We start from the raw sequence: 27,676 nt of genomic DNA, 5'->3' as shown, positions 1-27,676 counted from the left end.
TCCAAGGTGGAAACAGTGATACCAACATCTGTCCGACACCACGCAAACTGGTAGCTTGAGGTAGTTCATAGTTTTGATCTAGGGGCATCATAAAAAAATTACTGAAACACTAAGGGTGCTATGAATCAGGAACTTTGGGTACCTCTGACCTAAGTAGTCTGATAATTCAGACACATTTTCTGAGGTTTAAATTTTTTAAAATCAACTTACAAAATTGGCTTTGTGCCTTGTCCATATTGTTATGGCAGATTTTTAACTCAAACTGGAGAACAACACTTAAGCAAGGGACAAAATTCTGTATTCAACAAAGGTGGTCATTTAAACCCAAACCAGTACTACAAGGTCAAAGTGTGACTTGTTAGGTATGAAAGCAGAAATCTTTCTTTAACAGCAAGAATTGGTGATAAATATACTGCTTTATATATTTGTGAAGTAAAATGTTAAATTCACACTTCGTATTTTATCTCTGCATATCTCTAATTCAAATCAAGCTATTAAAACTTTTGAGTGCTGTGATAGCAATGGGAGGACAAGGCATATGTTAAACTAAATGCATTTTTATGTATAAGGTGATAGTTGCTGTTTAATTATGAGCCCTAACTTTTAATTAATGTTTACTGTTTTTTGAAGCAACGGCATTCTTTTAACTATCTTTATTTTTTATAGCCAGTCAGTCTCAACTGAACAACTTTAAGTCGTTTCTGAAGATGCTGTATTGGGGAGAAAGATGGAGAATAACTGAAAAACTGCACTTGGAATCCATACTGCTCTTAAATTAGGTTTGCATAACTTCATATTTTGGTGTATGTTTCAGGGCGAACTAGAACGTCAGCTTCTACAAGCCAATCCTATTCTGGAATCCTTTGGAAATGCAAAGACTGTGAAGAATGATAATTCCTCCCGTTTTGTAAGTCTGGGTTTTAATTATTTAACTATTAATTTGTTGCTTGTAGATAAATTGTTTATTAAGAAATTTCTGAAATTGACATTAGTTTTGAAACTCAGGTTGTTTTTAGTGTATTAATTTTATATACAACTACCTTCATTCTTTTGATTCACATACGCAATACTCTAGACTGTAGTCTGGATTTTCCATTCATCCATTCCCTGTTCTTACATAAGTGCTTTTATAGGTACTAATTAAAAACTAAATCAGCTTTTTCTCCATTGAGTGGGGTATATGTGTACAGATTTGCAGGCCTGGGGAGAAATAAATTAAGCCAAAGCCCTGTTTTTTCTAAGGCCTGGTTATGTATGTTTTAGTGGGGGGAAAAAACAATAAAAACAAAGCTTTTTTCCCCAAGGCCTTCACATCTGCATGTATGTGTTTCAGAAAGCTGGAATGAATTTTTGTAGTTACCCATGGATGAGTGAACATACAGTATGTGATAGGTTGCATAGGACATAATTGGTGTTTAATAATCAATATATGGGCAGTATAGTAAGATATAAGTACTGACTCTGTGCCATGCAGGCCTTTAAAGGTGGCAATCAGCACCTTGAATTGTACTTTGAAGCCTACTGGTAGCCCTGCAGCTCATGCAGCAGTGACACAGCTTGGGTGCACCACTGCATTCTAAACCAGCTGTAGCTTCTGAATGCTGTTCAAAGACAGACCCGTGTAAACCCCATTGCAGTAGTCCAACCAGGAAGTGACTGAGGCATGAGAGACCGTGAGTAGAGCCTCCCAATCCAGGAATGGGTGCAACTAGTGCACAGATTGATGTGCACAAATTGTGTAAAGTTCTTTATGACCACAGCTGCCATCTGCTCCTTAAGCAGGAGCCATGAATCTACGAGAATTCCAAATAGTGTGCTCACTCTGTCTGGGGAAGTGCTAGTGCATCCAGAGTTAAAGATAGAAGATCTCCAGATTCAAGCAGCCCTAAAACCCATGTAGATGTTAAATAGGAGTGGGGAGAGAGTTGAGCCCTGAGGCATTCCTCTCCACCAACACTTAAACTACTGGAACTGGCATCAGAGAAAGGAGGGGAACCACTGCAACATAGTGCCACCATTCCCAGATCCATAAGCTGGTCCAGAAGGATTGATGGTATTGAAGGACACTGAAGGATCAGGTAGGGCTAGGACTATGCACTATCACTGTCCTGAGCCCCCAGAGGTCATCCACAAACACCATCAATGCCATCTCAGTAGTATACACAGACTGAAACCCAACTGAAAAGATCCTATATCTGTTTCCTTCAGGGCCCTTTGGATCTGGGAACCTACCACCTTCTCAACAACCTTCCCTAAAAAGGGAAGGTTGGAACTGATGAAAATTGTCCAGTCCTGTGTTGGCTTTTTGAGGAGAGAACTACAGCTTCTTCCAAAGGAGGCAGAACCTTCCTCTCCAACAAGAAAGCATTCACTGCCACTTGACTCCTACTATGTATAGTCTCCCCTGAGGTCTTAAACAACCAGGAGGGATGTGGCTCTAAAACATAGGTGGCAGGACTGAAAGATCACCAAGGATCCTGTCACTTTCTCAGTACTAACAGGCTCAAACTCACTCCAGATAACAGACGAAACTATACTTAGTCAATTCCATAGGATCTGCCCAGCCAGAATCCAACTTCAAGAAAATCTGAGTGACTTTATTTGACAGATGCCTAGAATAGTCTTCACAATGACCCTGCAGAGGTTCTCCTAGCCCCTTACCCAGAAGGAACCAAGTCATGTGAAATAGATTTGCTGGCTAGATTTGTTATCTGCAGACACAATAATAGCAAAGAATAAGTATGTTTTGCTGCCCATATTGATACAAGGTAATACCTAATAAAGGTTCTTACCTGGGCTTGATCAGATTTGACCCCACTCTTCTTGCCCTGACTCACTTCTGCCCAAAACAGCACAATTTTGTCTGAGCATGGACCAAAACATCCACATACGTGTTTTGGTTTGGGGATTGACCACTTGAAAACAGCTGTCATGCACAGAATATTTTTCAGTTATACAAAGCTATGGGTAAGAACAAAAATTTCAGTTGAAGTTATTTTTGTCTGCGTTTCATGTGCAAATGAAAATCTTAAAATTATCCTTGTATAGTTACTGTAGGAACAATGTAATTTGAAATGTTTCCGAGCAGAATTTAAAGAGAAAGTCATTTTTCAATAAGTGATAAGGCAGTCAAATCTAGAATCATCGAAGTATGAGGATATTATGGAATGGTAAGAATTTGGGCAGCTCTCAGCCATAATGTTTCAAACTCCCACAAGTAGCTTATTTGTTAACTTTATAAGTTCTTTGCTCCGCATTTTGTTTTGTTCAATTCTATTACATGAATTATGTGAACATGCTTTTCTGTTAAGGACTTCTGCATCTGTTCCTTGTTACGTTTTTTCTTTAAGTCTGCACTGATGTTGTAAACACAATCACTCCAATTGCTTTGGCGCTATTTTTGTAATGAATACTTTAATATGATCCAGATGGTAGTTTCTTTATGCATAAAAGTAATCTCTAGTAGTGAGGATTTTAACATTCTGACTAAATAGGAGATGGATTGCTCCCTAATGCATTATGAATTTTTTTCAGACTGAAGTACAATGCTATCCTAAAATGCATTAACACATTAATTTAATCAATGTAGCAATGGTTGAATTTTTTATTTCTCCAACCATTAAAAATTAAGATTTGTATTCTTAAGCTAGTTGTAATAATAGTTAAATTTGAATTTTTTTAATATACAGTAGAATCTCGGTTAACTGGAACTCAAGCAAAAAAAAATTTTTTGGTTTGTTTTCTCTTCAGGGCAAGTTCATCAGAATAAATTTTGATGTTACTGGCTATATTGTTGGGGCCAACATTGAAACATGTATCCTTTTTTCAACAACTATTATGATAAACTCTGATCATGATTTGAAATCTGCATTGATGGCTTGATTAAAATACCTTAGAAAGTTCCTATCCATAGATGAAACTGGGAAAATTAGGGCTCATCTAGAGCTGATATTTTCATTATTAATTTGTAAAATAAATACTAGAATACCTCAATAAGAATTTGGTGCATGCTTCTGATTTACAATTCATACAGGGTATCTCTTTTGGTTTGAAGTAGCAAAATTAACAAATTTGTTATGGCATAAGGTTTCATGGGCTGTTGTTAATTTCATCATGTTTCTATTTTTAAAACATGTATAACAAATTCCTCAACGGCTGATTTAGTTCTGAATGCTATAAACGAATTTGGCTGAATAAAATTTGTGTTGGTTCAGTAGCTTGAAGAGCTACGATACTGGTATATTAGTAGAGTTCATAATTTGCAGCTGGAAAAACTACTTGTGAATTAAATGTGTTAGGAATGATTTCTGTAACAGCTGTGTACAAGGATCATTTATTTCACTTTGAAAGTAGTGGAAGATTTTTAGGTTAACCATTTTTCTCAAAAGTTGGTGAGACTGCATTTATTCATCCTTTTTTTCCAGGAATCAGACTTTGATATGTTTAATGTAGATTTATTGAAAAACGTGGAACCCAATAGTAGTGGAACCCTTATCTACTCTTGGATTTCTGAATGTTTTATCATCCTCTAGCTTTAACCCCAAGAAAGTGACACACACCCATTCACATGACTTTGTCTACAAATGAAGATGGTGCTTCTAGGATACATAATTTTTTTCAGACCTAAAAGCTTCAGTTGGCCTTTGGCTGGCATGCTGGGAGCTGCTCTCCAAAAAGAGGATAGGCCATCTTGACAGAAAAGAATTACATTTTAATTTAGTTTCATTTGATACAATTATGAATTGTGGACAGGAACCTCACCAGTTGCATTTAGCCCTACCCTTTACTCCATTGTGTGCCTCCCTGAGGATAACAGGCCATTAAATTATGACAGCATTTTTTCTGTCTGGCTCCCACACTGATGTCAGCTTCAGTTTAAGACATTTCTCCTGCAGCGTTTATTTGGCAACACTGTTCTACTCAAGATATTTTTAAGATCCAAAGAAATCATTTAGGTTAGGTAGCTTGCCTAAGTAGACTAGAAGCTGTTATATTTGGAGAAATTATTGGACTTTTAACAACTTTATTGTTGCTACTTTGATAGTTTGTATTATATTATCAGGAACAGCAATTCAGTGCTGTTATTTCAAAAATGAGAGCCAGTTTGGTGTAGTGGTTAAGGCATCAGCTAGAAACTGGGAGACAGTTCTAATCCCGCCTTGGGCACAAAGCCAGCTGGGTGATCTTGGGCCAGTCATGCTCTCTCAGCCCTAGGAAGAATGCAATGGCAAACCACTTCCAAAAAACCTGCCAAGGAAACTGCAAGGATTTGTCCAGGAAATCTCCAAGAATCTGACATGATTGAACAGATTAAAAAAATAATTAAAAACATATAGTTTCAATTACATGACAAGACATGCAGTTGCTCAAAAAATTCTTAACTGCTCTGGTTCAGACTTATTAGAAAAGTCACGTGCAGTTCGTCAAGCCAAAGATGAACGGACTTTTCACATTTTCTATCAGCTTCTAGCTGGGGCTGGTGAACATTTGAAAGGTAAGTTAATATGTATAGATATTTGTTGATTATTATAGCATTTAAACAAGGTGAATTAACATCATATGATGGCAATTGCTGTATCCACACTGGACAAAAGAGCACTCCAGCTGGGAACAACACGAAATGGCTGCTCTTTAGAACAGGCATAATTTTTCTCTTCTCAAGATGTGGAGAGAGAGATGGAAAAATCACTCAACATATACAAGTTTACTGTATGCAAGTCTGAATATCCATAGGACATTTTCTTTGTATCAGTTTGCCTTGAACAGCCCTAAAATCTGAGTATCTTTGAGGTGGTATGGTGATGTAACCCATGTAGTTGACATTACTGTATTGTGATATATTTAAATAGATCAGTCTGAATATATTAAAGAGATACATGTATTTACCAGGAATTGTTTTCTTGCAAACTGTTTACTTATTCCAATCCATTCTGCAAATCTAGTTGATAATTAAAATCATGTGCTTCAATTTTTTTTTTAAACTTCGAAAATTGAAGAACTGACTGTTTAAGATTGCTAGGATGTGAACTATTTACTGTTCATTTAAACATGAATTAATTAATAGCTACTAGTACCAATTATTTTTTGGGGGAAAAAACCCTCTCATTTTACACTTTATCACAGCTGACTTGCTCCTTGAAGGGTTTAACAACTACCGATTTCTGTCCAATGGCTACATACCCATCCCTGGCCAGCAAGATAAAGATAACTTTCAGGAGACAATGGAAGCCATGCATATCATGGGTTTTTCTCATGATGAAATACTAGGTATGTTTTAAAAGACTATCATTTTTCTGATGCCTAAATGCATATTTTATATTTTTTTACTTATAAAAATTGAATAGAAGTGTCATACTGAGGGATATGTGGCATTCTGAACGCTGAGTTTAGCATCTTAAGAATCTTAGCTTAATAAATTTTGTTTGGGGATCCAAAGATGAGTTTGAAGATTGTAGACAACCAGCTTTGTAATGGTGAAGTATAGACCATTTCTTGGGGAACGTATATAGGTTCTGCCCTCAAAGGTCTTATCATTCCAGTGCAGTGCTCTGGGCACAAGTGTGTGCTTATCTTTCTATATATTTTCACTGTGTTTGGTCCAGCTGCAGAACATGTGGCATCTGTGACAAGTATATTGCCCAGGAATACATGTGTTTGCCATATGAACCTTTCAGCTACAGTACCTTGACTTGCAGTCTTTCTAGAGGTCCAGTGTTCCTATGGTTTATAAAGTCGTTTTCTTCTTCATCTTGACTACCTGTTAATTAAATGGGTAGATATTTGCCTTAAAATAGTACATTTTATTAAATTATCTTGTTTTATGTCACAGCTATGTTGAAAGTGGTATCCTCAGTACTACAGTTTGGGAATATTTCTTTCAAAAAAGAGAGAAACACCGATCAGGCATCTATGCCGGAAAATACAGGTAAAAGTATTTGCAGACAAAGGAGGCCCTTACTTTGAGTTATTATATCTTATTTACTTATATTTGATATTTAATACAATAAATAGTATGCCAAGCATCGTTTGTATTAACTGCCAGAAGCAATTTTGGTGGTACAATAATATCCAGTGCTTGAATACTAAGAAAGTTGTTTGTTTGTTTTTTTATTCTCACACTTCGTTAGCATGCACACATTATATTTTTAAAAATTGATTTTTCAGTCCTGATATCAAGGCAATTGTTCTCTGAAAAAGTTTTTGAATTATGATCTCATGGAGGTCTTAACAGCAAAGTTTCTAAAACACAAGTAAAAATGGTATGTGTAACTGAGTCAGTTTCAGTTTCTTCAGTAACCAGTTTCTTAATTTTTGGAGAAATTGAGAGTAAATATCTATATATATCTATATATAATCATATATATATTAATATATATCAGACTAGAAGTATGAAAGAAATAGCAGAATGGTGAATTGACAAATAGCAGTATCTTTGTTCAACAATTCTATTTAATCAAAGAAAAATCTTCTGGAAATAGAGTAAGAATTTTCTCACACTTCTAAATCATTGTTTTAATTTCAGGTAGCAAAACGCTTGAGATACTTTTAAAGCTCTATATTTTGTACTGCCTGTCTGGCTTCATGTCTTCAGATATAATTCTTAGAAGATAGGAAAGTATCAGTGGCATGAATGATGTTGAAATGTTCCTACTCAAAGGGCATGGGCAAAGTTGTCTGTGGCAGTGGGTTGGAGACCATAAACAGATTCATATGTACACACAGATAAATGCATGCAAGTATTTGCATGAATATGTACTTGTGTTTGGTTGTCCATAATTCACTTCCACACAGCTTGTCTGTCATGTATTGGGATTACTGGGGAGGAGGGATTAAAGCATTTCACTCACACTACCATTTGACCTCCCTCTTTTAACTTTCTACAGTTGAAGCTGTAGACTATTTCTGCAAGTAATTTAGTAATTAGGGACTTACGAAACTGTTAAAATATGCTAAGGGATGAGTGCAGTTAAAATTACCACTATTTTCTAACTCTGCTTTTTGCTTGCTGGATTACAGAGTTTACTGTTATTCTGGACTTGATTTATGAGATACTTTTCAAATTGTGGCTATGAAATCATGGGATTCCTTGATTGTTTAATATTCCATTGAGAGTGTCAAGAATGGCAGAAAAGCTTCCCTGAGAGTCAAGTTATGTATTGCTGCTAAAAGAACATTTGCAAAGTATAGTTCAAAGGAAATGCTGGCTACATGGTGGATGCCCTCTTGATTAATACAGGCTGACACTGAAGCTCAGTTGGCCCAAATGAGCTGAGGAGACCACTGAGAACAGTCCCTAGAATCTTGCAACATACACAAGAATTTCACAGCAGAGATACAGATATTCATCATTACTTGAAAATGTTTTCTTGATGCTAGATAGTCTGAAAACAGTATTCCAGAGTTTTATGATGAATTGAACAACCAGTTACTGAGGAGGAACTGTGATAACTGACTTCATTGCTTGCATTTGTAGTTGCACAGAAGCTCTGCCACCTGTTGGGAATGAATGTAATGGAATTTACTCGAGCAATACTCACTCCACGCATTAAAGTTGGCAGGGACTATGTCCAGAAAGCACAAACCAAAGAACAAGTAAGCTAAAATACAGAAGGATAAATCTTATTGTATCCAACTGCTTCCAGTTAGCACATTAAACATTTCCCTTTATCTGGGGAGGTAGAGGCAGAAGTGATGGTGATAAACATATTTTATATTATATTAAGGCTGTATATCCGATTTTTGTTCTGGAGCCCTAATGTTTTGCTTAGCATTTCAGAAGTTGTTGTTAGCTAGTTCTCCAACAGTACCTCCATGTTGAATTTTGGCATAGGAGTAGCGGACCATAAGCAGTTTAGATAGAGGGAATAAATAGTGGAGGCAAGGTTAAATATATGCAACTCTTAGGCATATATTTAAGAGCGCTTTAAATCCAGCATTGATGGAAGTTTATTCAGCTGAGGATGTTTTAAATGTTTGGGTACAACTACACAATTTTATGTCTCTCCATTTATTAACATGAGGAATCAACAGATGACTATAATGTTTATCTTTTGGCATGAAAGGTAATATAGTTCTGGTTAGTTGTTTACAAAACTTTACTGTACATTTATTTTAATGTATAGTTTCTCTTTCAAAACGGCTGCAAGAAGAGATTTTAAAGTTTTAATCATAGGAAATGGATCCTTTCATTCTATTGTGATAGATATTTTTATCATAATAGATCCATTATACCCATTCTCTCTCTCTCTCTCTCTCTCTCTCTCTCTCTCTCACACACACACACACACACACACACACACAATCCCATTATATTACTTCAAACAGAGGGATTGTGTCTTCCTTACTTTCCAAAGAAAGCACCTAGCTGATCACTGGAATTTATATTAAGCTGTAGAAATGGCAAAACCATTCCTGTCCGTTTTCCCAGCTCTGCTGCCTGGAGCTTGTGCATGTTTCCCCATTCACACATTTCAGTTTGGCACTACCTGTAGTACCCTACCTCTCCCTTTACCAACAGCTAGAGACAAAATGCTTCAGATTTTGGGCACTCGTCAGAACTTCACATAACTGATTGGCAAGTAAGTTTGGATAGCACTGTGAGGTAATCCTCACTTAACAACCCTAATTTGGACAGGAGACTCCATCGTTTAGCGACACAGTCACAAAAAAACCACGTGACCACGCTGCTTAGCGACAGCAGTTCCAGCAGTCCTGGTTGTCATTGTTAGGCAAGCATTGCACGGATCATTAAGCGAGGACCTCACATGACCACAACTTGTGACTTCCTGCTGGCTTCTCCATTGACTTTGCTCGTTGGAAGCTGTCAGGGAAGGTTGCAAATCCCAGCCACGTGACCATGGGGATGCTGTGACAGCTGTAAGTACAAGGATCAGTCGTAACTGCCACTCGCTCAGCGCTGTTGTAAGTTTGAATAGTTGCTGAATTAGTGGTCATTAAATGAGGACCACCTGTAACAAGCATCTCTAATTAATGCTGCATCTCCTAGAACAATTAATTGCTTCTGCTGCCACACACACACACACACACACACACACTACAGTGAAAACTCAAACATTTTCCTGAGTTCAGTTTTCTCTCTTAAAAGCACAGTGACTGGAAATAAACAAGAGACATAGTAGAGTTTTTTCTCCTTTGGATGCTGGAGTTGTTAGTAAAAAAACACCTACACCACCTTGCTTGCTGACCCTGTATTTGTATGTGTTCTGAATAGCTTCAAAGTAGTCCAGTATTGATTCTGGATTTATCTGAAGCAATTACTTTCTACAAAAGCTATACCAATTACAAAACTAGATAGCATTGTTTTTCCTAAAGCTCATACTTAGATCTCTTTTGCTGATTGCAGCTTAATTCCTTTATACCTTTTGCACTGAAGAACTATTGTGCTCATTTTCTTTGCAATAAAATATTATCTTTCACTGACTCTAGTATGTTATAAACTATGATTTCTTCACCTAAAGGCAGATTTTGCTGTAGAGGCATTGGCAAAAGCTACATATGAACGTCTTTTCCGTTGGCTTGTTCACCGCATTAACAAAGCTCTGGACAGAACTAAACGGCAGGGAGCTTCCTTCATTGGAATCTTGGATATTGCTGGATTTGAAATCTTTGAGGTAAGCAAAGCAAAACCAAACACTTTCAATACATACCAAGTGTTGTTATTAACTTATGGTGCCAATCATTATCCATCCACAGTATCAGTTGTGTGTATCTTAGTAGAAATTTCTGCAAGAATTTTTTTATATTAGAAGATAGTGAACTTGAAAATACAGAACTGCAAATATGCCATTAAAATCTGCATACCATCTGTGGCTACATTTCTTAGAGGCTTGAGGTTTGACCCGCCTCTTATGCTGACTTGGGAGACTCTCAGTGAGATGGGCTTCCTGTGTTTATACCTACCTGTCTGAAATTTTCTCGATATATACTCCTCTTTGTGATGTTTGGTTAAAACATTACTTGATATGTAATCTGCTCTCCAAAAGTTCCTTACAATATAGTCAATATGAAAGCTATGCAGTTAAAAGTTATCTTTCTTGATTGTTTTCCCAGTTAAACTCTTTTGAACAACTATGTATCAACTACACCAATGAGAAACTGCAGCAGCTATTCAACCATACCATGTTTATCTTGGAACAAGAGGAATATCAAAGGGAGGGCATAGAATGGAATTTTATTGACTTTGGACTAGATCTACAACCCTGCATTGATTTAATTGAAAGGCCTGTAAGTTCTTGTATCCATACCTTTCTTTTTACAGCTGGTAGTTTTCTCAGGCGAGATATTCCCACTTGCTAAACTGAACATATGAGGTATTTCCATCAAAGGTTTTTTTTGCCAATTTCCTGTTTTCTGTTTAACAAATTAGCAGTCTTGCCTATTAGACTGCAATAGTGTTTTAACATATTCAGATTGTTCAGTTCAAAACTGAACCTTTCAGAGCTGCTTATGAAACAATTTAAACTAAACTCACCTAAAATCTGTGTTTTAATCTGTAAAATAAATGTGGTCATTCTAGTGTGCAGTCCTTTTACACTTGTTCGTAATATTTACAAACCACTGCCACTTGTAAAATTGAGTCTGATTCTCACAATAATATATTTTATGTACTATTCTTCTAAGAAGCATTAATGAAACCATTTATGTTCTGACAGCTTTAATTGTATTTCCGATAATTGTTATAGCTACAATAAGAAATACAGTATCAACCTGACTGGACTTGTTGCCTTAATCTTATATTCCTTTTTGTCTGCTGCTAACATAGAAATTTTTCTGATTTTTACGTACCTGATTTGTTCTGCTTTAGCAGTATTTTTCCAGATGTAATTATATGATGAATATAAGAAGAAAATCAATAGTGATCGTCTATATATTTAAAAAAAATTTTTTTTTTAATTAGGCAAACCCTCCAGGTGTATTGGCTTTGCTGGATGAAGAATGCTGGTTCCCTAAAGCAACTGACAAGACTTTTGTAGAAAAACTTGTCCAAGAACAAGGTACTCATTCCAAATTCCAAAAACCTCGACAGCTGAAGGACAAGGCAGACTTCTGCATTATCCATTATGCAGGAAGGGTAAGAAATAATCACTGTACAGCCTAACCATTCTTCAGACTTCCCTTTTGGAGAAACTGTTGGAATTTAGATATAATAGGACACTTGATTATTTGTTTTGGCTTCTAATTTGCTTACATAAAAATAACTATAAAAAGAAACTAAAAACATTTAAAAATCTGGAGGTGGGCAGCACATAAATAAATAAATAAAATGTGGTTGACAAATAGCACAAGATTTCTCGATCTGTTGCAGCAAATTAGAATAAAGTTGTTTCTCTGTAAAGGAAATAACCTGCAGAATGTCAATTTCTGTATTTATGAATATGTGATAATAGAACTCTGTCTAATAGCTGCAGTCCCTCCATTGACCCCCTTGATAGCCAAACATTTATTGTTACTCTAAAAGGATTTCATTGAGAATGGCTCCAGTGAATACATTTGAAGCAACTGATGTGAGCAGAAACAGTTTAGTTTTCCAAAGATTTACCAAGCTCCTTGTTTGCTTCATTCCAGGTGGATTACAAGGCAGATGAGTGGCTGATGAAAAATATGGACCCACTGAATGATAACGTGGCTACTCTTCTGCACCAGTCTTCTGACAGATTTGTTGCAGAACTTTGGAAAGATGGTAAGAATCTGCTCCAAACCCAGGAAAGATAAAATATAATTCCACGTGGCCACAGTGCTGCGTGATTGCTTAAATGTTGCTTACCAAAATTTGTAATAAGAGACTCTGCTCATAACATGCAAATTATTTCACTTATACTTTTGTCATTATGGTTAGCTGCACTTTTTGTTCATGCATCAAACTGCTAGATGCCATGTTTTGAACAGATTTACTTACTATTATAATTATTCAGATTAATCTCTGAGAGATTCCATTACAGATAAACCAGCTTTGCTCCTACATGACAACCACAAAAATTAAAGCTGTAGTTTCAGTTACTGTTAATTAAAAAAATACTCTGGTTTTGCTGTAAAATAGATGGCTGCAAGCTGTGTTTAGATTAACTCTCAAGACAGTGGAGTGCAGGATATTATGTTAAAGGTTTTTCTTAAATTGCTAACACATAGTGAACATGATTAACATAAGCATGCTTTGAAAACAGTTTTTAGGCTTGCCAAGCCTGCAAAGCAGTGTAATTGAATATCAATTATCACTTTGCTACTTAGTTTTATGCTGTTTTAATAGCACAAGAATTTTACTGTATTAGCTACACATCTTTCTAATATCCTTCTCATAATATCCACTATCTACTATCCTCCTTATAGCATCGAGGTATAAACAAGATACAAACACAGGGAAGTACTGCATGCTTCTTCTGATTCTGGAGGTTGCTTAGGATATCATGTGTGAAATTGTTACCCTCCATGAATTTGTCTAATCCCTTTAAATCCACTTGGGTTAGTAACTGTTAAAGCACTGTGTGGTGCTGAATTCCAGAGATCAACTATGCTGTGTGAGATACTGTCTTTTCTTAGTCCTTTATCATCCTTATTCAGCTTAATTAAATGACCCTAAGTTCTAGTATGATTGAGGAGAGATTTTTTTCATATTTTCCATACCTTGTGGGCTTTTATAAGCCCTTATCATATTGTTTCATTTACTTCCAAACAGGAAAACTTGAAACATTATAATCTTTCCCTGAAGATAATTATTCTAGTCTCCTGATCACTTTGTTCAGAAAAGGACAATTTTCATTTCTGCAATATCCTTCTGAGATGTAGTGACCAGAACGATACATACTGTCTTACATACTCTGCTCACGCATCATATATTTGTTTAAACATTGTGATATGGTTTTGTTCCTAATTAAAATAAATACACCAAAGATTGATTCTGAACATATGTGGATTTATGAAGGTATGTTCATGAATATCTGATAGTTATAGCATAGCATTTTTCATATGAACAGCAATTTAGAAAGGATTTTTGTATGTTAGAAGCAGCCAACATATATGTGCTTGGCATGGATATATGATGAATTCTGTAATGTCCATATTGTATTATCTTTTCATTTCTTTGATAGTTTGTGAGTATTGGGTATATTCAGGTAAAGCCATGTCATGTTGTAAGCATATGATGGTGGCCTAAATGCCTCACTGTGCAATCAATATTTCTGTGTTGACCTATGAATTAGTACTAAGTATATTCTGATATTTTGCATTAAAGCCTTTGTCAATAAACAGTTGAGGTGACTATTTTACACAGGATGGTGTTTACTCATATCTAGTTGCTTCTGCAACCAGCTATCAACCTTTGATGTTCAGTCTTTTGAGTTCTGAAATGAATATACCATTCCTAATACCCATAGTAGCCTATATATTCTGTTAAAGTTTCATTGCAATTCTGAGTGGTGGTCTTTTTTACTAACTGGATTACCTTCTATATCTGCTTTTTATTCTTGCTGTTTCTGTGCCACAGACATTCACAATATTCAGAGAGCCTCTTTCTATGACAATGTTCCTGGTCTTCCCGATGCACCAGGTGAATGAATGAAAAAAAAAGGGGGCTCTTAAAAGCAGAAGTTGAACCTATAGGAAAAATCTTGTCTTTTCCTTTTGCTTATTGGCCAGCATGAACTTTTCATTTCATCCTAGCCTTAGTGTTACCTGCACAAGGCAAGTGTTCTTGTGTGCATACTATTCAGTTGCTACTGCATCAGATAGTCTTATTTTTTCTATTGCACTTTGAAAAGCTTTGCAAGTGAGTAGCTGCATTTTAAAACATGAGCTTGCTTTTCTGACACTTTGATAATTTTGGATATTTCAGTTTAGAAGTGTTATTGGCCTGATTTTTGTATGCTTTTGTCCATGTTTTATTTATACAACTGAAACAGGATTATTACTCTTTACCTCATCTGCTGCATTTAAAAAGTTGGTGCTATGCAGCAAACAGAAAGGTTTTAGTTTCAAAAGCTACTAAGTACTGCCAGTACTTAGTCTCAAAGTCTGCTGTTGTGACTCCTGATATCATAAATGGATTTTCCCAACCCTTCCTCCTCCCATTAATAAAGCTAACAATTTAATAATTTAATTTGTATATCATCAGAGTTGTCAAACTTTTCAGCCTTGCATGGGCAAAGCAGGGAGCAAAGCTTGAAGCACATTTTGACATTGTTCAGTCTCTGTATGCAATCTGGATTTTTAAAAAATGATGACCCGTTCATAACTCCCTGGTTTTATGAATCACAGTGGGAATCCCTGTTCTGAGATATACTGGAAAATTAAAATGATTGCTACATGTTCTGTTGTCTTCTGTTCCTCCCAGGAAAGCTCATCAAGGGCCACTGACAGACATGCAGCAAAATATTATGTATTCAGTTTGAAGTGTGGAGTGGATTAATCAAAAGTGGATTAATCCCCTATTATCCAGGAAAGGAAAGATCACGCAATTTACATTTTTATCTCTATACCTGATGCTACTTGACTCTAATTTTTTTCTGTCTCTGTCTCATTTTGTCTGGTTTTACTCTATTGCCTAATTCATATTCTCTTAATCTTTATTTCCTCTCCAAATTATTAGTCTTTCTGGTTCTCTTTGCTTAAAAATAATGCTTTAAATTCCTTTACTGTTGCCTCTTCTGATCTTCCTTTGCTTGTGGCTCTAAAGAAAAAAAATGTTTTGCTAAATTTGACACAGTGAATAAGCAGGTGTCTTTGATCACTGAATGATTCCTGTGGAGAATACCAACAAATACCTTATCCATGCAGAAAAATTAAAATCTCTACTCAGGAGGCTAATAGCATTTCAGTTCTGGGATCCAATAAATAAAAATAAAAACAGGGAGAAAAAAGTAGATGGCTCCAATTTGGTAAAATCTCCAAATCTCATGAAATTTAAGCAATCTTTCCTCAAGACTTCATGTGACCTTAAGTGTGAATGCTATAATCTTGTGAAATGTTGATGTTGTGCCTGAAGTCTGTCATGATCCACTGCAAAAATACCAAACTCTTACTATTTTGTCATCCTGTGAGATTTTAGCCGTGTGTGTGTGTGTGTGTCCCCGTGTCTGTGTATTCTAATAAAAATTATTTCTGTGAATACTATCAGTGGGTGTTGGTGCCCATGACACTATGATGTTGACGTCTGCTGCAAGTTAACATGCCAGTGGTAGTTGACAGAAGAATCTTCTTGACACTAGAGCCTCAGTGGAGGTGAGAAAGGTCACAGCTTTTAGGTCTAATGCATATCAGTCCTGGCTCCCATAAAAATCTTACTGTCACTGGTGACTGGATGAGGAATGCTGGAATTTCAGGACATATATGCCAAACATAACTGGAATAAGAGCTTTTCTTGAACTAGAGCTTCAGTGAAGACAAAGTAACCAGTTTCCCTTCTTAGGACTGAATATACTTATTTCTTTAGAACAAACCAAACTGAAACTTGTTCAACCCTTTGTTAAACAAACCTAGCTACCAAGATTAAAAGGCCAAATACGCATCCAATACTTCTCCTTAATCATTCAAAACACAACAGGGAGGCACAGGCAGACATTTTTTCTCAGTACTGTATTAGATTCCATTTTAAGATGAGAATATTTGAGGCATCATTATACCTGACCACCAGATGGTATAGTGCCTATCAGAAATGAAAGTCTTAGTGCTTCACAAAATGTTTATTAGAGGTAGTACTTCTTACAATGTGAAAAGTATCCCAAAGTCTAGTTTTCCCAAAGGTACAAAAGGTTAGGTTTCTTCAAAATTTCTACAACAGTGGAACAGTCTACCTATGGAGGTTGTCCACTTCTGGAAGTTTTTAAGTAGAAGCTAAATAGTCACCTCTTGCACATGATTTATTTGGTTTTCCCACACATTGCAGAGATAAACTAGATGATCCTCATCATTTCTTCTAACTCTGTAATTCTATGATTCTGTGAAATCAATTCCTCCTGCCTCTCCAAGATTCTGATATTCAACTTTCTTAGCTATTACTGGGTAATCTTGCTCTAATGTCCCCATGTTCATTCTAATCCCCTTTTTGTGAATATGCCTATCACATATATTGATGTTGTGGTACGGAAGTGGTATGATGTTATACAAGTGGGTGAAGCCAGGATTTTAGGCTTTTGTATGTATTTTTAGGGGTTGTGTTTGTTTTTTAACTTAATAATTTAGATCACTCTTTTCTTTTAAAAACTGAGAAGAAGTAATATCTTTGTGATTTGATAGTTTGCCTCAGTTTTGGTAATGATAGTTTGCCTCTGGGGCTCATAAATGGGATTTGTAAACTGCATGCGGCCTATAGGTTGCTAGCACTACTTTAAACTATAATCTTAAGTCTCAGCAGCTTCTCAGAAGTTAATGAAGACTGAATCTGTTTTTCTCAGATTTAATATTCCTATCAAAAAGGTCCTTTTCCATTCTTCCTTGAAGAGGAAGTTAAGTTGGAAGACTATTCCATTCCCAAGGAGATAAAAGAGAACCTGAAAACATCATTTCTAGGTGATCCCACATGGCATCATAGAATGCCAGAATCTTCTTAGAGATTACAGAGTGGTGCATTCTCATCTCCTATCCCAAGAGACTTTTCTGTGGTTCAGATACACTGGTGGCATATTTTTTAATCTGGACTCATGGACAGGGTGCCTAGCAAAATTCCTTCAAGACTTCAGTAACTCAATAAAATTTGCCGTTTGCCATGAAGGTTCCTTCTGGTTTGTTATAATGAAGGTGCTAGCCACAGTCCAGCTGATCAACATAGTTGGGTACCAGAGATATATCGGCAATCTTCCTCCTTCACTACTGTTTGTGCTAGACCCATATGGAGAGTGGACTAGCATTCTAATTTATGCATTCCTCAGGTTGTGCTCTGCATGAAAGTCAGCAATGGGACAGAACTATGCCGAATTAGTAACAGCAAACTTAGAGTCAAAGTGTAGGTCGTATGATCCTTTCCTTCCTGGGCAATAAAAATTTCAGATGCCATTAGCCCTAGAACTGCCCCAGTGCAGTGCTCTGACTCTTTTCTTGCAGCCTGCTTGACTTTATGCTTATAACTTATATTTACCTATATTACTCACAAACTGGAGCTTGAAGAAGAATTTGTATTAAGAAGCTTGCCTTGGCACTATAGTAACTCTTTACAAGACTTATTAAACATTTTGTAGTGGTCTTCTTGTGAGTTAATCTATTTTATAGGGAATATAAATAAACTTGAATGTATTATTAAAGCACTAAGTTATTACAGATCCAAAGCAAAGTATGGCAGTATGTCTCCTTGTTTAAAATGAAATCTGCTTATGTGTTGTACTGCCTTGAAATTGCTATGGCCTCTGAAATCTACCTGCAAAATAAATCATATCTTTTATGAAACTTGAAATGATTATACACATTTACAGTTCTAAGCTGTTAATTAATTTGAGGAAATTGGTTAATTAGAGTTTTGGTTAATTTGATACTGCAGCATTGATTTTTCCCATTATTAAGCATAGTACTAATTTATTTGAAGTCAGACAGGATTTTTTTTTTTTAGTTATAAAATAGATTTCTTTAGTACCATGAATGGCCACCCTGTCAGCACAACTATTATATTTAGGATATATAAATTTTAGATTTGTCTAATGGTAATTTACTTCCCCCATTTCCCTTAATGATGTACAAATGTATTTCACTGATTAAGGAGAGATACTTACTCTAATTCTATTTAGGAGACATGTTAAGTACATGTTGATTTAACTGTACAGATTTTTGTGACTGGGAGAAATGTTAAAAGATTACTATTATCCTGGCTAGAGTGATTAGCAAGAAGCTGGACTGCAGTCTTTAATGTGTTCAGCTCTTTAGAATGACAGTATGATGGCTCCCCCAAGCCATTTTATTTTATTTCTGCTTTATTTCCTGGCCAAAATATAGCTCTCAGGTTGCTTGATACTGCTCCTCATAGCTGTAGTTGCCTTTAGGGTTAATTTTACTGTAATGGACTAATTTAATCAAACATTCCCCTCACTTTTATTCTTCAACAAAAAATGTTGACATTTCAGCTGAATTAATGTCAAATATGACAAGCTCACATAACTAGCATTTGTTGAGCTGTAATGGGAAAATATAATGAAAAAACTAAACCCATATTTAATCTTGCAATTTTATAGGGAAATACTGTACTTTGTTTATTTCAAGCAAATATACTGTGGGAGGATGGTAATAGTTTGTCTTTAATGCAGAGTTTGATCCATTTAGTCATTTGCTTTGGCTATATAATAAATTTTCCAACATTATTCATTCTGTGTTTGCATTTGATTCTCTTTAATACACCTTTTAATTATAAAAAGGGAATGGCTGTAGTGCTCCTAAAAGTAAAGTAGTATCTTTTGTTCTTTCTAGTTTATAATTGTCAAAGCTACAGTATTTCGCCTTGCGCATTGCTTTCAGTCCAGCTACTTCCATGCATACCTATTTGCTTTGGCACAGATGGCACCCTTCAATTTTGTCTCACAAAACATTTATTGCGCCTTTTATTTCTGCTGACTGTCTTTATTTCTGAATCATATATGGACCGCTTAACTATGCATTCTTGTTGCCTGCAGTGGACCGTATTGTGGGTTTAGATCAAGTCACTGGAATAACAGAGACTGCATTTGGCTCAGCTTACAAGACCAAGAAGGGGATGTTCCGTACAGTAGGGCAGCTATACAAAGAATCACTCACCAAACTGATGGCCACACTTCGAAATACTAACCCAAATTTTGTTCGCTGCATCATTCCCAATCATGAAAAGAGGGTATGTGCTGTCACAGGAATTGTATTTGACTTAGATACAATAGATGTTTCTTGTATTTCTTTTGGTCATGCTATACATCTCTATTTGCTCATATAGTGACATTTTGATTTCATGTTGTACATGGATACTGAGAAGCACTTGTTTTTTGAGTGATTAGCAATTAATATTTCTTTAATAAAAGAGTGCTAAAAATAATGTCTGTGTATTTAGGCTGGAAAGTTGGATCCCCATCTTGTTCTGGACCAGCTCCGTTGCAATGGTGTTCTCGAAGGAATACGGATTTGTCGACAAGGATTTCCTAACAGGATAGTGTTCCAAGAATTTAGGCAGAGGTACTTTAATACACTTGGCTCTTACCATTAATGTTTCAGAGATCATGTTGTTCAAATAATACATTTGTATCTTACCATTAATGTTTTAGAGATCCCTTTTTTCAAATAATTAAGACCCCTTCATCTTTGTTGTTTATTAACATTTAGTCTTTCTTCCAAGGGGAAGAATAGGCCTCTGTGACTTCCCTGACGTCTGTAATGGAATGTGAGAATGGCCTTGGGAGACAGGGGAAAGAGATGCTGCCTAGGGAATGATCAGATAAAAGGAGGAGGAGCCCACAACTGAGTAACAGGCAGAGAAAGAAACTTAGAAAGGATCCACCCTAACTGATCAGGCGGTAAAAAGGGATAGCAGGAGATTAGTACTTTGAGACTTGCAAGATTGATGTCAGCCCTCCCAGGTAAACCAGACGGGAAACACACGACCAGATGAGCTACTTCTACTTTCTTGTTAGGCTACATTAACAGAATCTTGCAAGTTTGAAAGTACAAATCTCCCTCCAGTTGCAGGCTCCTCCCACTTACCTGATCATTCCCTAGGCAGTGTCTCACACACACACGCACCCAATCTTCCAAGGTCATTCTCACATTCTATTACACATCATAACTACTTGTTTTCTAATTGACTCGTAGGTATGAGATCCTGACTCCAAATGCAATTCCTAAGGGTTTTATGGATGGAAAGCAAGCTTGTGAAAGAATGGTGAGCCATTCAGTAGAAATATAATACATCTAGAAAGTTACATTGTTTGCATTTTCTGTGTGAAATAAATGGATTTGGCTCTTGCATAGATCAGAGCACTGGAGCTGGATCCCAACTTGTATAGAATTGGTCAGAGCAAGATTTTTTTCCGAGCTGGTGTTTTGGCACATCTAGAAGAAGAAAGAGATCTGAAGATAACAGACATCATTATATTCTTCCAAGCAGTCTGTAGGGGATATTTGGCCAGAAAGTAAGTGAATATAGTAGTATAATTTTAATCCTTATGGGCAAGATTTGGTGAAAAATTTTAAAGAATTTAGTTTAACCAGAAGTACTGCATTTAAAGTAATATGCATGATGGCTTCATTGAATGCTTAGTTATCAGTTATTTCCTTCCAGTACAGAAGTGTAGTTATTATCACTCTGTATTTTAATCTGGCTTTGTTATGAAGCTAATATTATGAAGCTGATAAAATACAGAAATTTTCAAAAGTTTTATTTAAAAGTTTCTTGATTTGTCTTTAGAGCCTTTGCTAAGAAGCAGCAGCAACTGAGTGCATTAAAAGTTTTACAGCGAAATTGTGCTGCATATTTGAAGCTAAGGCACTGGCAGTGGTGGAGAGTGTTCACAAAGGTAGATTGTTCTTCCTCTCTAAATTTTGAGCTGGAATTCTTATTCGCAAAGAACTGACGTTAACTTGCCGCTCTTGTTGCTTTTGATTAATTGTGTAGGTGAAGCCTCTGCTTCAGGTTACTCGTCAGGAGGAAGAACTTCAGGCTAAAGATGAGGAACTGGTAAAGGTGAAAGAGAAACAGATTAAGGTGGAAGCAGAACTAGAAGAGATGGAAAGAAAACATCAGCAGGTCATTATTTACAGTCTGACTTAACACACTGCTACTGACCTTTGTTCTATGTGCAGATGTGATTTATTGAACTTACAAGTTACAGCAGAGAAAACATTTATAGTGACAAGTACTTCTTACAACTTTAATTGGTTGTATAGGTTGATTGTCCAGCTAAGCAAAGTTATTATAACATATTGACTTGCTGTGTTGAGCTAGATGCACCTTTGGATGGTCTTGCTTTAGAATGTGTTAAATAGGAAGCAAGTGCACGAGAAAATTTTTTTTTTCAATGCAGCTACAGCAAATTTATTTTACTGTTCTTGTTAGGAAAATGGGTTTGGAAAGTTTCCATGTAAAACACAAGGCTTGGACTTCAGTACTCGAAAAGGCAGAAAGCATGTTGTGGATTATTGCACAAATTCATCTAGGTCCTTTCTAAAATTCTTGTAGAATCCCAGTTTGTTCCTTTATAATGTGTCACCTCTTCTTGTCTTGCACGTGGCTTCTGGTTACACAAATAACCAAAGCGTGCTAAAATAAACCTGGGCGTTGAAAGTAGGAGACTGAAGTGGTTGGCTCTATTTGTTCCAGTATATATTCCTTCTTATCAATTCTTCCCAAACTTACTTCTTCTTCTGCCTTAATAAGTGTTCAGGGAAAACTGTGCTACATCCAAGATTCTTCCTCCAATAGCATGCTTCAAAACCTTTTCTAGCTTGTGATGGCTATTGATACCTGCCATTTTAGCCCCTTTTTTTCAATAGGGCAAGAGATATCAAATCCCCATAGCTGGTAAATTCTCATAGCTTGTCGAGCTTACTGACAGCATGTCAAAAGGCTAAAGGATTTTCTTACCGTGTTTGTAGTTGTTAGAAGAGAAGAACATTCTTGCAGAACAGTTGCAAGCGGAGACCGAACTCTTTGCTGAAGCTGAAGAGATGAGAGCTCGCTTGGCTGCCAAGAAGCAGGAGTTAGAAGAAATTCTGCATGATTTAGAATCCAGGGTAGAAGAGGAAGAAGAACGGAATCAAGTGCTTCAGAATGAAAAGAAAAAAATGCAGGCACACATACAGGTATTGCTGAATGGAGTGATGATAGGATTATTAGAAACTCTGCCTAAATATTGGAGCATTAACCTCTTCCATTAATACAATAAAATTGTCATCTTTTTTTCTCCTCTTCAGGATCTAGAGGAGCAACTTGATGAGGAAGAAGGAGCTCGACAGAAGCTGCAGCTTGAGAAGGTAACAGCTGAAGCAAAAATAAAGAAAATGGAGGAAGAGATCTTATTATTAGAGGACCAGAACTCCAAATTTCTTAAGGTGAGAAGAGAATATGCCTCATTCCTCTCCTGTGCACGAATGTGGCACCATTGGATAGTAAATGAACAGTGATAACTGTAGATTTCATGCTGCCTCTGGCCATTTTTTAGGTTGAGAAAAATAGCCTGCAGTGATTAAACATAAATTTGTTTTACTACATTACCCTTTCCTGTTTGAAACACTAAAATCTGGTGTATTTACTGTACTTATTAGCCAATGGGAACTCCTAAATCCACAGAGCTAAAATCAGGTAACTTTATGTTTTTGGACAGAAAAGGTTTTTTTGGTTGTATGCAGTCATATTTAAGAGGCAGTTTGCTCCAGTAAAAGAATTGCATATTAAATATGTCTTAATATGTATTCACTGATTTCTGACTTTTTCCTATACGTAGACCGTTACATCAACAGTGAAAACTTTTGCAGACAGCAACCATATAAAACTATTTTTTTTAATATAGCCCATGGTGAAGGGAGTCAAACTTACACATGAATGGGTATTAAAATACAGCTGTTTCCAATAATCTATCTTGTACATGCTTGTCTGCAGTAGCCATGGCAGTAAGAAGAGAACATATAATGAAAATGCTGACGCTATTCCAAAATTCTGTCATTATTACATTACCTTCTCCTCCCATCCCCCAAACCACCAGTATTGGGAAGCATTGACTTATTGGACAGGTAACCCAATAAGTCTTGTAACCCTTCACATTTTCTTCTGTTGAGCTTGTAATAGTTGGCTGCTGATACCTTGGTGTTTGGATTCATACTTCACCCTTATCATTTGTCATTATACTTTAGGCAGTGATGTCACAAATCATACAAAGAATGTTTTTTGCTGTTCTGTTTTGGACAAAGTTTTATAATTGGTGCAGCATGTGGAATGAAGGAATTCTCATGGAAATACCACCTCAATCCAGTTGCCATCACCAACCTGATCCTTTCCAGATGAACTGAGATTGATTGATTGATTGATTAAATTTGTATCACCTCCCATCCCCCAAAGGAGGGACTCTGGGCAGTTTTTTTTGATATCATGCTGGTTAGGAAGCCTGGGTTTTTAGTCCAATTATATTTGGAGAGTCTCAGGTTGGAGAGTCTCAGGTTAGGGAAATAATTTCCTGAGCTTATTCTACCAGTAAATTGATTCGTTTGAGGCATTCCAAGCTATAGCTAGTCATCTTGGAGGTTCTAAAATTATCTGCCATTTGTTTTGAACCATTCATAATGTTTTGTGTAGAATCAATATATTAAGACAGATAAAATGCATGCTGGAAATGTTGTTAGTGATATATGTTGCATCTGCTAAATATAGGACATAGGCATATTTTAGATGCCTGTTAATAACTAAATGCAAAATACGTTTTCTGTGAGCCTGTAACAGTTGTTCTAAAAAGTGTAAGGAGGATCAAAATATTTTGAAACTTCAGAGAATCTTCTTTTATTATAACCATACTTAATAACTGTCTTGGCTGGTACAACAGTTGTAGAGTTTGTATCTAATTCTTTGGCTCTCGTGTATATATTACTTAACACTTGCTTTTTCACTCAATTAGGAAAAGAAATTAATGGAGGATAGAATTGCAGAATGTACTTCACAGCTGGCTGAAGAAGAAGAAAAAGCCAAAAATTTAGCAAAGCTGAAGAACAAACAGGAAATGATGATCACAGATCTGGAAGGTTAGCCGTTTCAAGATTTGCTGTATGAAGTTAATCTTAGGACAAGCCAGAAGTATCCTAATACCAAATAACAAGCAAGCTCTAGCTTCCCACACACAGTGTAGGAATGTGCACATACTGTTTTATCCAAATCAAAAGATAATTTGTCATGTCAATTTTGAAACTGTTATGGTGGGACATTTAATTAGACAAGATGTACTCTTAAAGTAATAAATTCATTAGAACCATCCTTCACTATATATACTAACATGATAGCATTCATATTCAAATAATGAAAAACACAATGAAATTTGATGTAGTATTGCAGAAATAAAAGGCTGCAATAAGTAGATTCCAAAATAATTCATAAAACACACACCTGAAATCAGCCACTAAATATATTAAAATGCCCAAGCAGCTAAAATGTTCTTTACTTTTCATTGAAAAACACCATAACTGAGAAGCTGCCTTAATTAGTGGCCTAACTGCCTAAGTTCAAATAGCTCAGGGGCTTGGGCAAGGGCATTCGTTAAGAATGTAAAATTCTTAGCAGGATAGGATCCTAGAATAATTCCTCTGATTTGCTCTAATACAATGGACTTAGAGAACTTACTTTAAGATCTTTGCCCCAATATATGGAGGATAGATTTATCTTTTAATTTCTGATATTTTAAGTGATCAAAAAATAAACATCATAAAGTTTAGATAAGCTAAAATGAGAAAAGATGAACGTCATTTACCCAGATCTCTAGCTGTTTAGGACCAAAACTAACAACCATTTTATTTTTCTTAATTTTTACTAAGAAACTGTACTCAGAAATAGATCAGCATCTAATCCTAACTTCAAAAAGAAATTTGATAACTCCTTTTCATACAGTAAGCATTCTAAAGCTGTAATGAATTGTTAATTTTGAACATTAGATAAAAGTTCAATGAATATGTTCACAGAATAGTTTTCATTTGTTGTTATCTTGGACCATACTTGCTTTCCATCTGTCTTCTCTTCTGCCTTCTCTTAGCCCTCCTAGCTTCTCCTTGTCCAGGGCTATGCAAGTACTCAAATAATGATTCTTCACTGTGGACTTGTGCTTTACACATATGAGTTAATATGCCTATGCAGGTTCCTGTATCTACTGTTTACAGAATTGTTTGTTGGGAATACCATCACTCCATCAAACTCCTTCAGTTTGTTTTCAAGCTGTACAGCAATAGCACTTTCAGTCCTGAAGCTGATCATAGTTCAGCTTTATTTGTTTTTTATTTTTCTATAATCTTCTTTAAAACTCAGAGTTGTTCATCAGAGTTTATTTTCCCATCACTGCTATTCAGCCTTTGGCCCCATTTCACACATGCCAGCATTGAGGGAGTAAAGTAACGATTTTGTCACTCAGTAGGCAGATACACTGTAAGTACTGTCAGGTGTTTACTGAACAGATGTGGCATTTGTTCTTATTTGAGTGCCACAGTCTGCTTTAAGGGCAGTGGACTGTGAAGATACTATAGCCTGCACATCTTCCTTCAAGCCTCCTGTTAGAGATGTGCCACTTTTATCAATCTGGGAATGAAATATTCCAGAGAACTCCAGAATGTTCCACTTATTTCTGGACCAGGCCAAACTTCCTCACAGTATTCCTGGCATGGCTCAGAGCTTTCCAGAAAGAATGCTCCAAACCAAGTAGCCTGAGGTGTTCCATACATGGGAACAGGCCTGTTTTATGGCCATACCACCTCCAGAAGGTATTCAGATAAAACATTTCATTCAGTTCTCCTGGCAAATGTAGTCCTGTCATTTCCTCCAAAGCCTTGTCTAAAAAGGGTAGTCTAGTGTTTGGGCTCAGAGTTGAGTCTGGGTGGGAGGACAGCCCCTCCCTCAGTGAGGCATTTTTCTCCTTTTAAACCCACCCCTTCACTCCTCCTGTGGTTGCTCTAAGCAGCCAGAGGGCGGGGATTTGGCCCACAGGTGGCCAGACTCATGCTGCAAAGAGCCCTGTCCACTTCCTTAGTCCAGAAGATCAAAGGAATGCCAGGTAATCTCGCAGGTGGTTACCCCAGTTGCTTCCTTTGTTCCTGCCAATGTGGGGATTACCTCCTTCTCTGCCCTTCTCCCAAGCTCACTTCTAAAAAATATTATTTTATGTTCATACTTACGATAAATGTTATAATAATGCTGAGACCTTTTCCAGATCAGAAAATATTTTTTAAAATCATGTATTCTTGAATAGAGTTGAGTGTTTATAACAGTTCCCTCCTGCTCTTGGCATTCCCCCTATAAATCATGTTCTGAGAAGAAATATTTCACAAAATATTTACAGAGTTATGCTTACCATATCAACTGTATATGTAACCCCCTTCTTGGATTTAGATGAACAATAATTTTTTGGCTAAGTGGCATCTAACTATGTAGAATTCTGACTTAACTGTTAAATTAATTTTATGGATTTACTGACTTTTGTTTCCTAATTTGGGAATAGTTATTCCGTTGGCCAGTATTGTGAACAAATGACTTAATTGTAGAAATATTTCTGTTCAGGACTTCCAGCCAAATAGGCTAAAACTGAATAATGAGGATAACTGGCATGAGCCATGCTTTCTAAAAATACAGAAATATAGAAAGACCTTAAGCTAGGAATAAACTACCTTACATTCCCTTACCTAATTATAGGGTGTAAAAATAAGAAAGGAATCCATTTTTTTTTTTCAGAATATGATCATTTTTTCCTTTGAGGTATCAAGAAAATCCAAACCAGGAATGCTAAAAATTTGTCTTCCAGATTGTACTCCAGCTGTTTAAGCCATGGGCTTTTCCTAATTCCCATTTCTAGCTGCTTCTATGAGTTCCTATATTGAAATCCAGAGATTTAAACACAAGTGTGATGCTATTTTGGGCTTTACTAGGCAAAGAACACCTATCCTCTAATCCATGGATACCACATTGCATCCAGACGTCTCAATATGTCTGGCAGGGGCCTGAATCTCCAATTTAAAGGGGGGAATTTAAAAAAAAAGCCTTGTGGGACTAAAAAAC

At 36.3% G+C, this 27,676-nt stretch overlaps 1 protein-coding gene across 2 annotated transcripts in view; it reads left to right on the top strand.

Annotated features, from left to right (window-relative positions):
- The window catches only part of MYH10 (myosin heavy chain 10), a 93,361-nt gene that overhangs the window by 41,784 nt on the left and 23,901 nt on the right, over positions 1-27,676 (top strand). For both annotated transcript variants that reach the window (XM_063292586.1, XM_063292585.1), the window contains 19 exons: positions 815-907; positions 3,751-3,814; positions 5,396-5,494; positions 6,124-6,267; positions 6,830-6,925; positions 8,474-8,592; positions 10,479-10,631; positions 11,071-11,244; positions 11,918-12,091; positions 12,586-12,700; positions 19,599-19,792; positions 20,003-20,124; positions 20,758-20,827; positions 20,917-21,077; positions 21,353-21,461; positions 21,560-21,691; positions 22,540-22,746; positions 22,858-22,995; positions 24,549-24,672. In XM_063292586.1, coding sequence (XP_063148656.1) covers positions 815-907; positions 3,751-3,814; positions 5,396-5,494; positions 6,124-6,267; positions 6,830-6,925; positions 8,474-8,592; positions 10,479-10,631; positions 11,071-11,244; positions 11,918-12,091; positions 12,586-12,700; positions 19,599-19,792; positions 20,003-20,124; positions 20,758-20,827; positions 20,917-21,077; positions 21,353-21,461; positions 21,560-21,691; positions 22,540-22,746; positions 22,858-22,995; positions 24,549-24,672 — 2,488 coding nt within the window. The remainder of the gene's footprint in view (positions 1-814; positions 908-3,750; positions 3,815-5,395; positions 5,495-6,123; positions 6,268-6,829; positions 6,926-8,473; positions 8,593-10,478; positions 10,632-11,070; positions 11,245-11,917; positions 12,092-12,585; positions 12,701-19,598; positions 19,793-20,002; positions 20,125-20,757; positions 20,828-20,916; positions 21,078-21,352; positions 21,462-21,559; positions 21,692-22,539; positions 22,747-22,857; positions 22,996-24,548; positions 24,673-27,676) is intronic.

Source organism: Candoia aspera, chromosome 2 (assembly GCF_035149785.1).
Source record: "Candoia aspera isolate rCanAsp1 chromosome 2, rCanAsp1.hap2, whole genome shotgun sequence".
NCBI classification, from domain to species: domain Eukaryota; kingdom Metazoa; phylum Chordata; class Lepidosauria; order Squamata; family Boidae; genus Candoia; species Candoia aspera.
The sequence above is the reverse complement of the archived record's forward strand: the minus strand, read 5'-3'. Positions and strand labels throughout refer to the sequence as shown.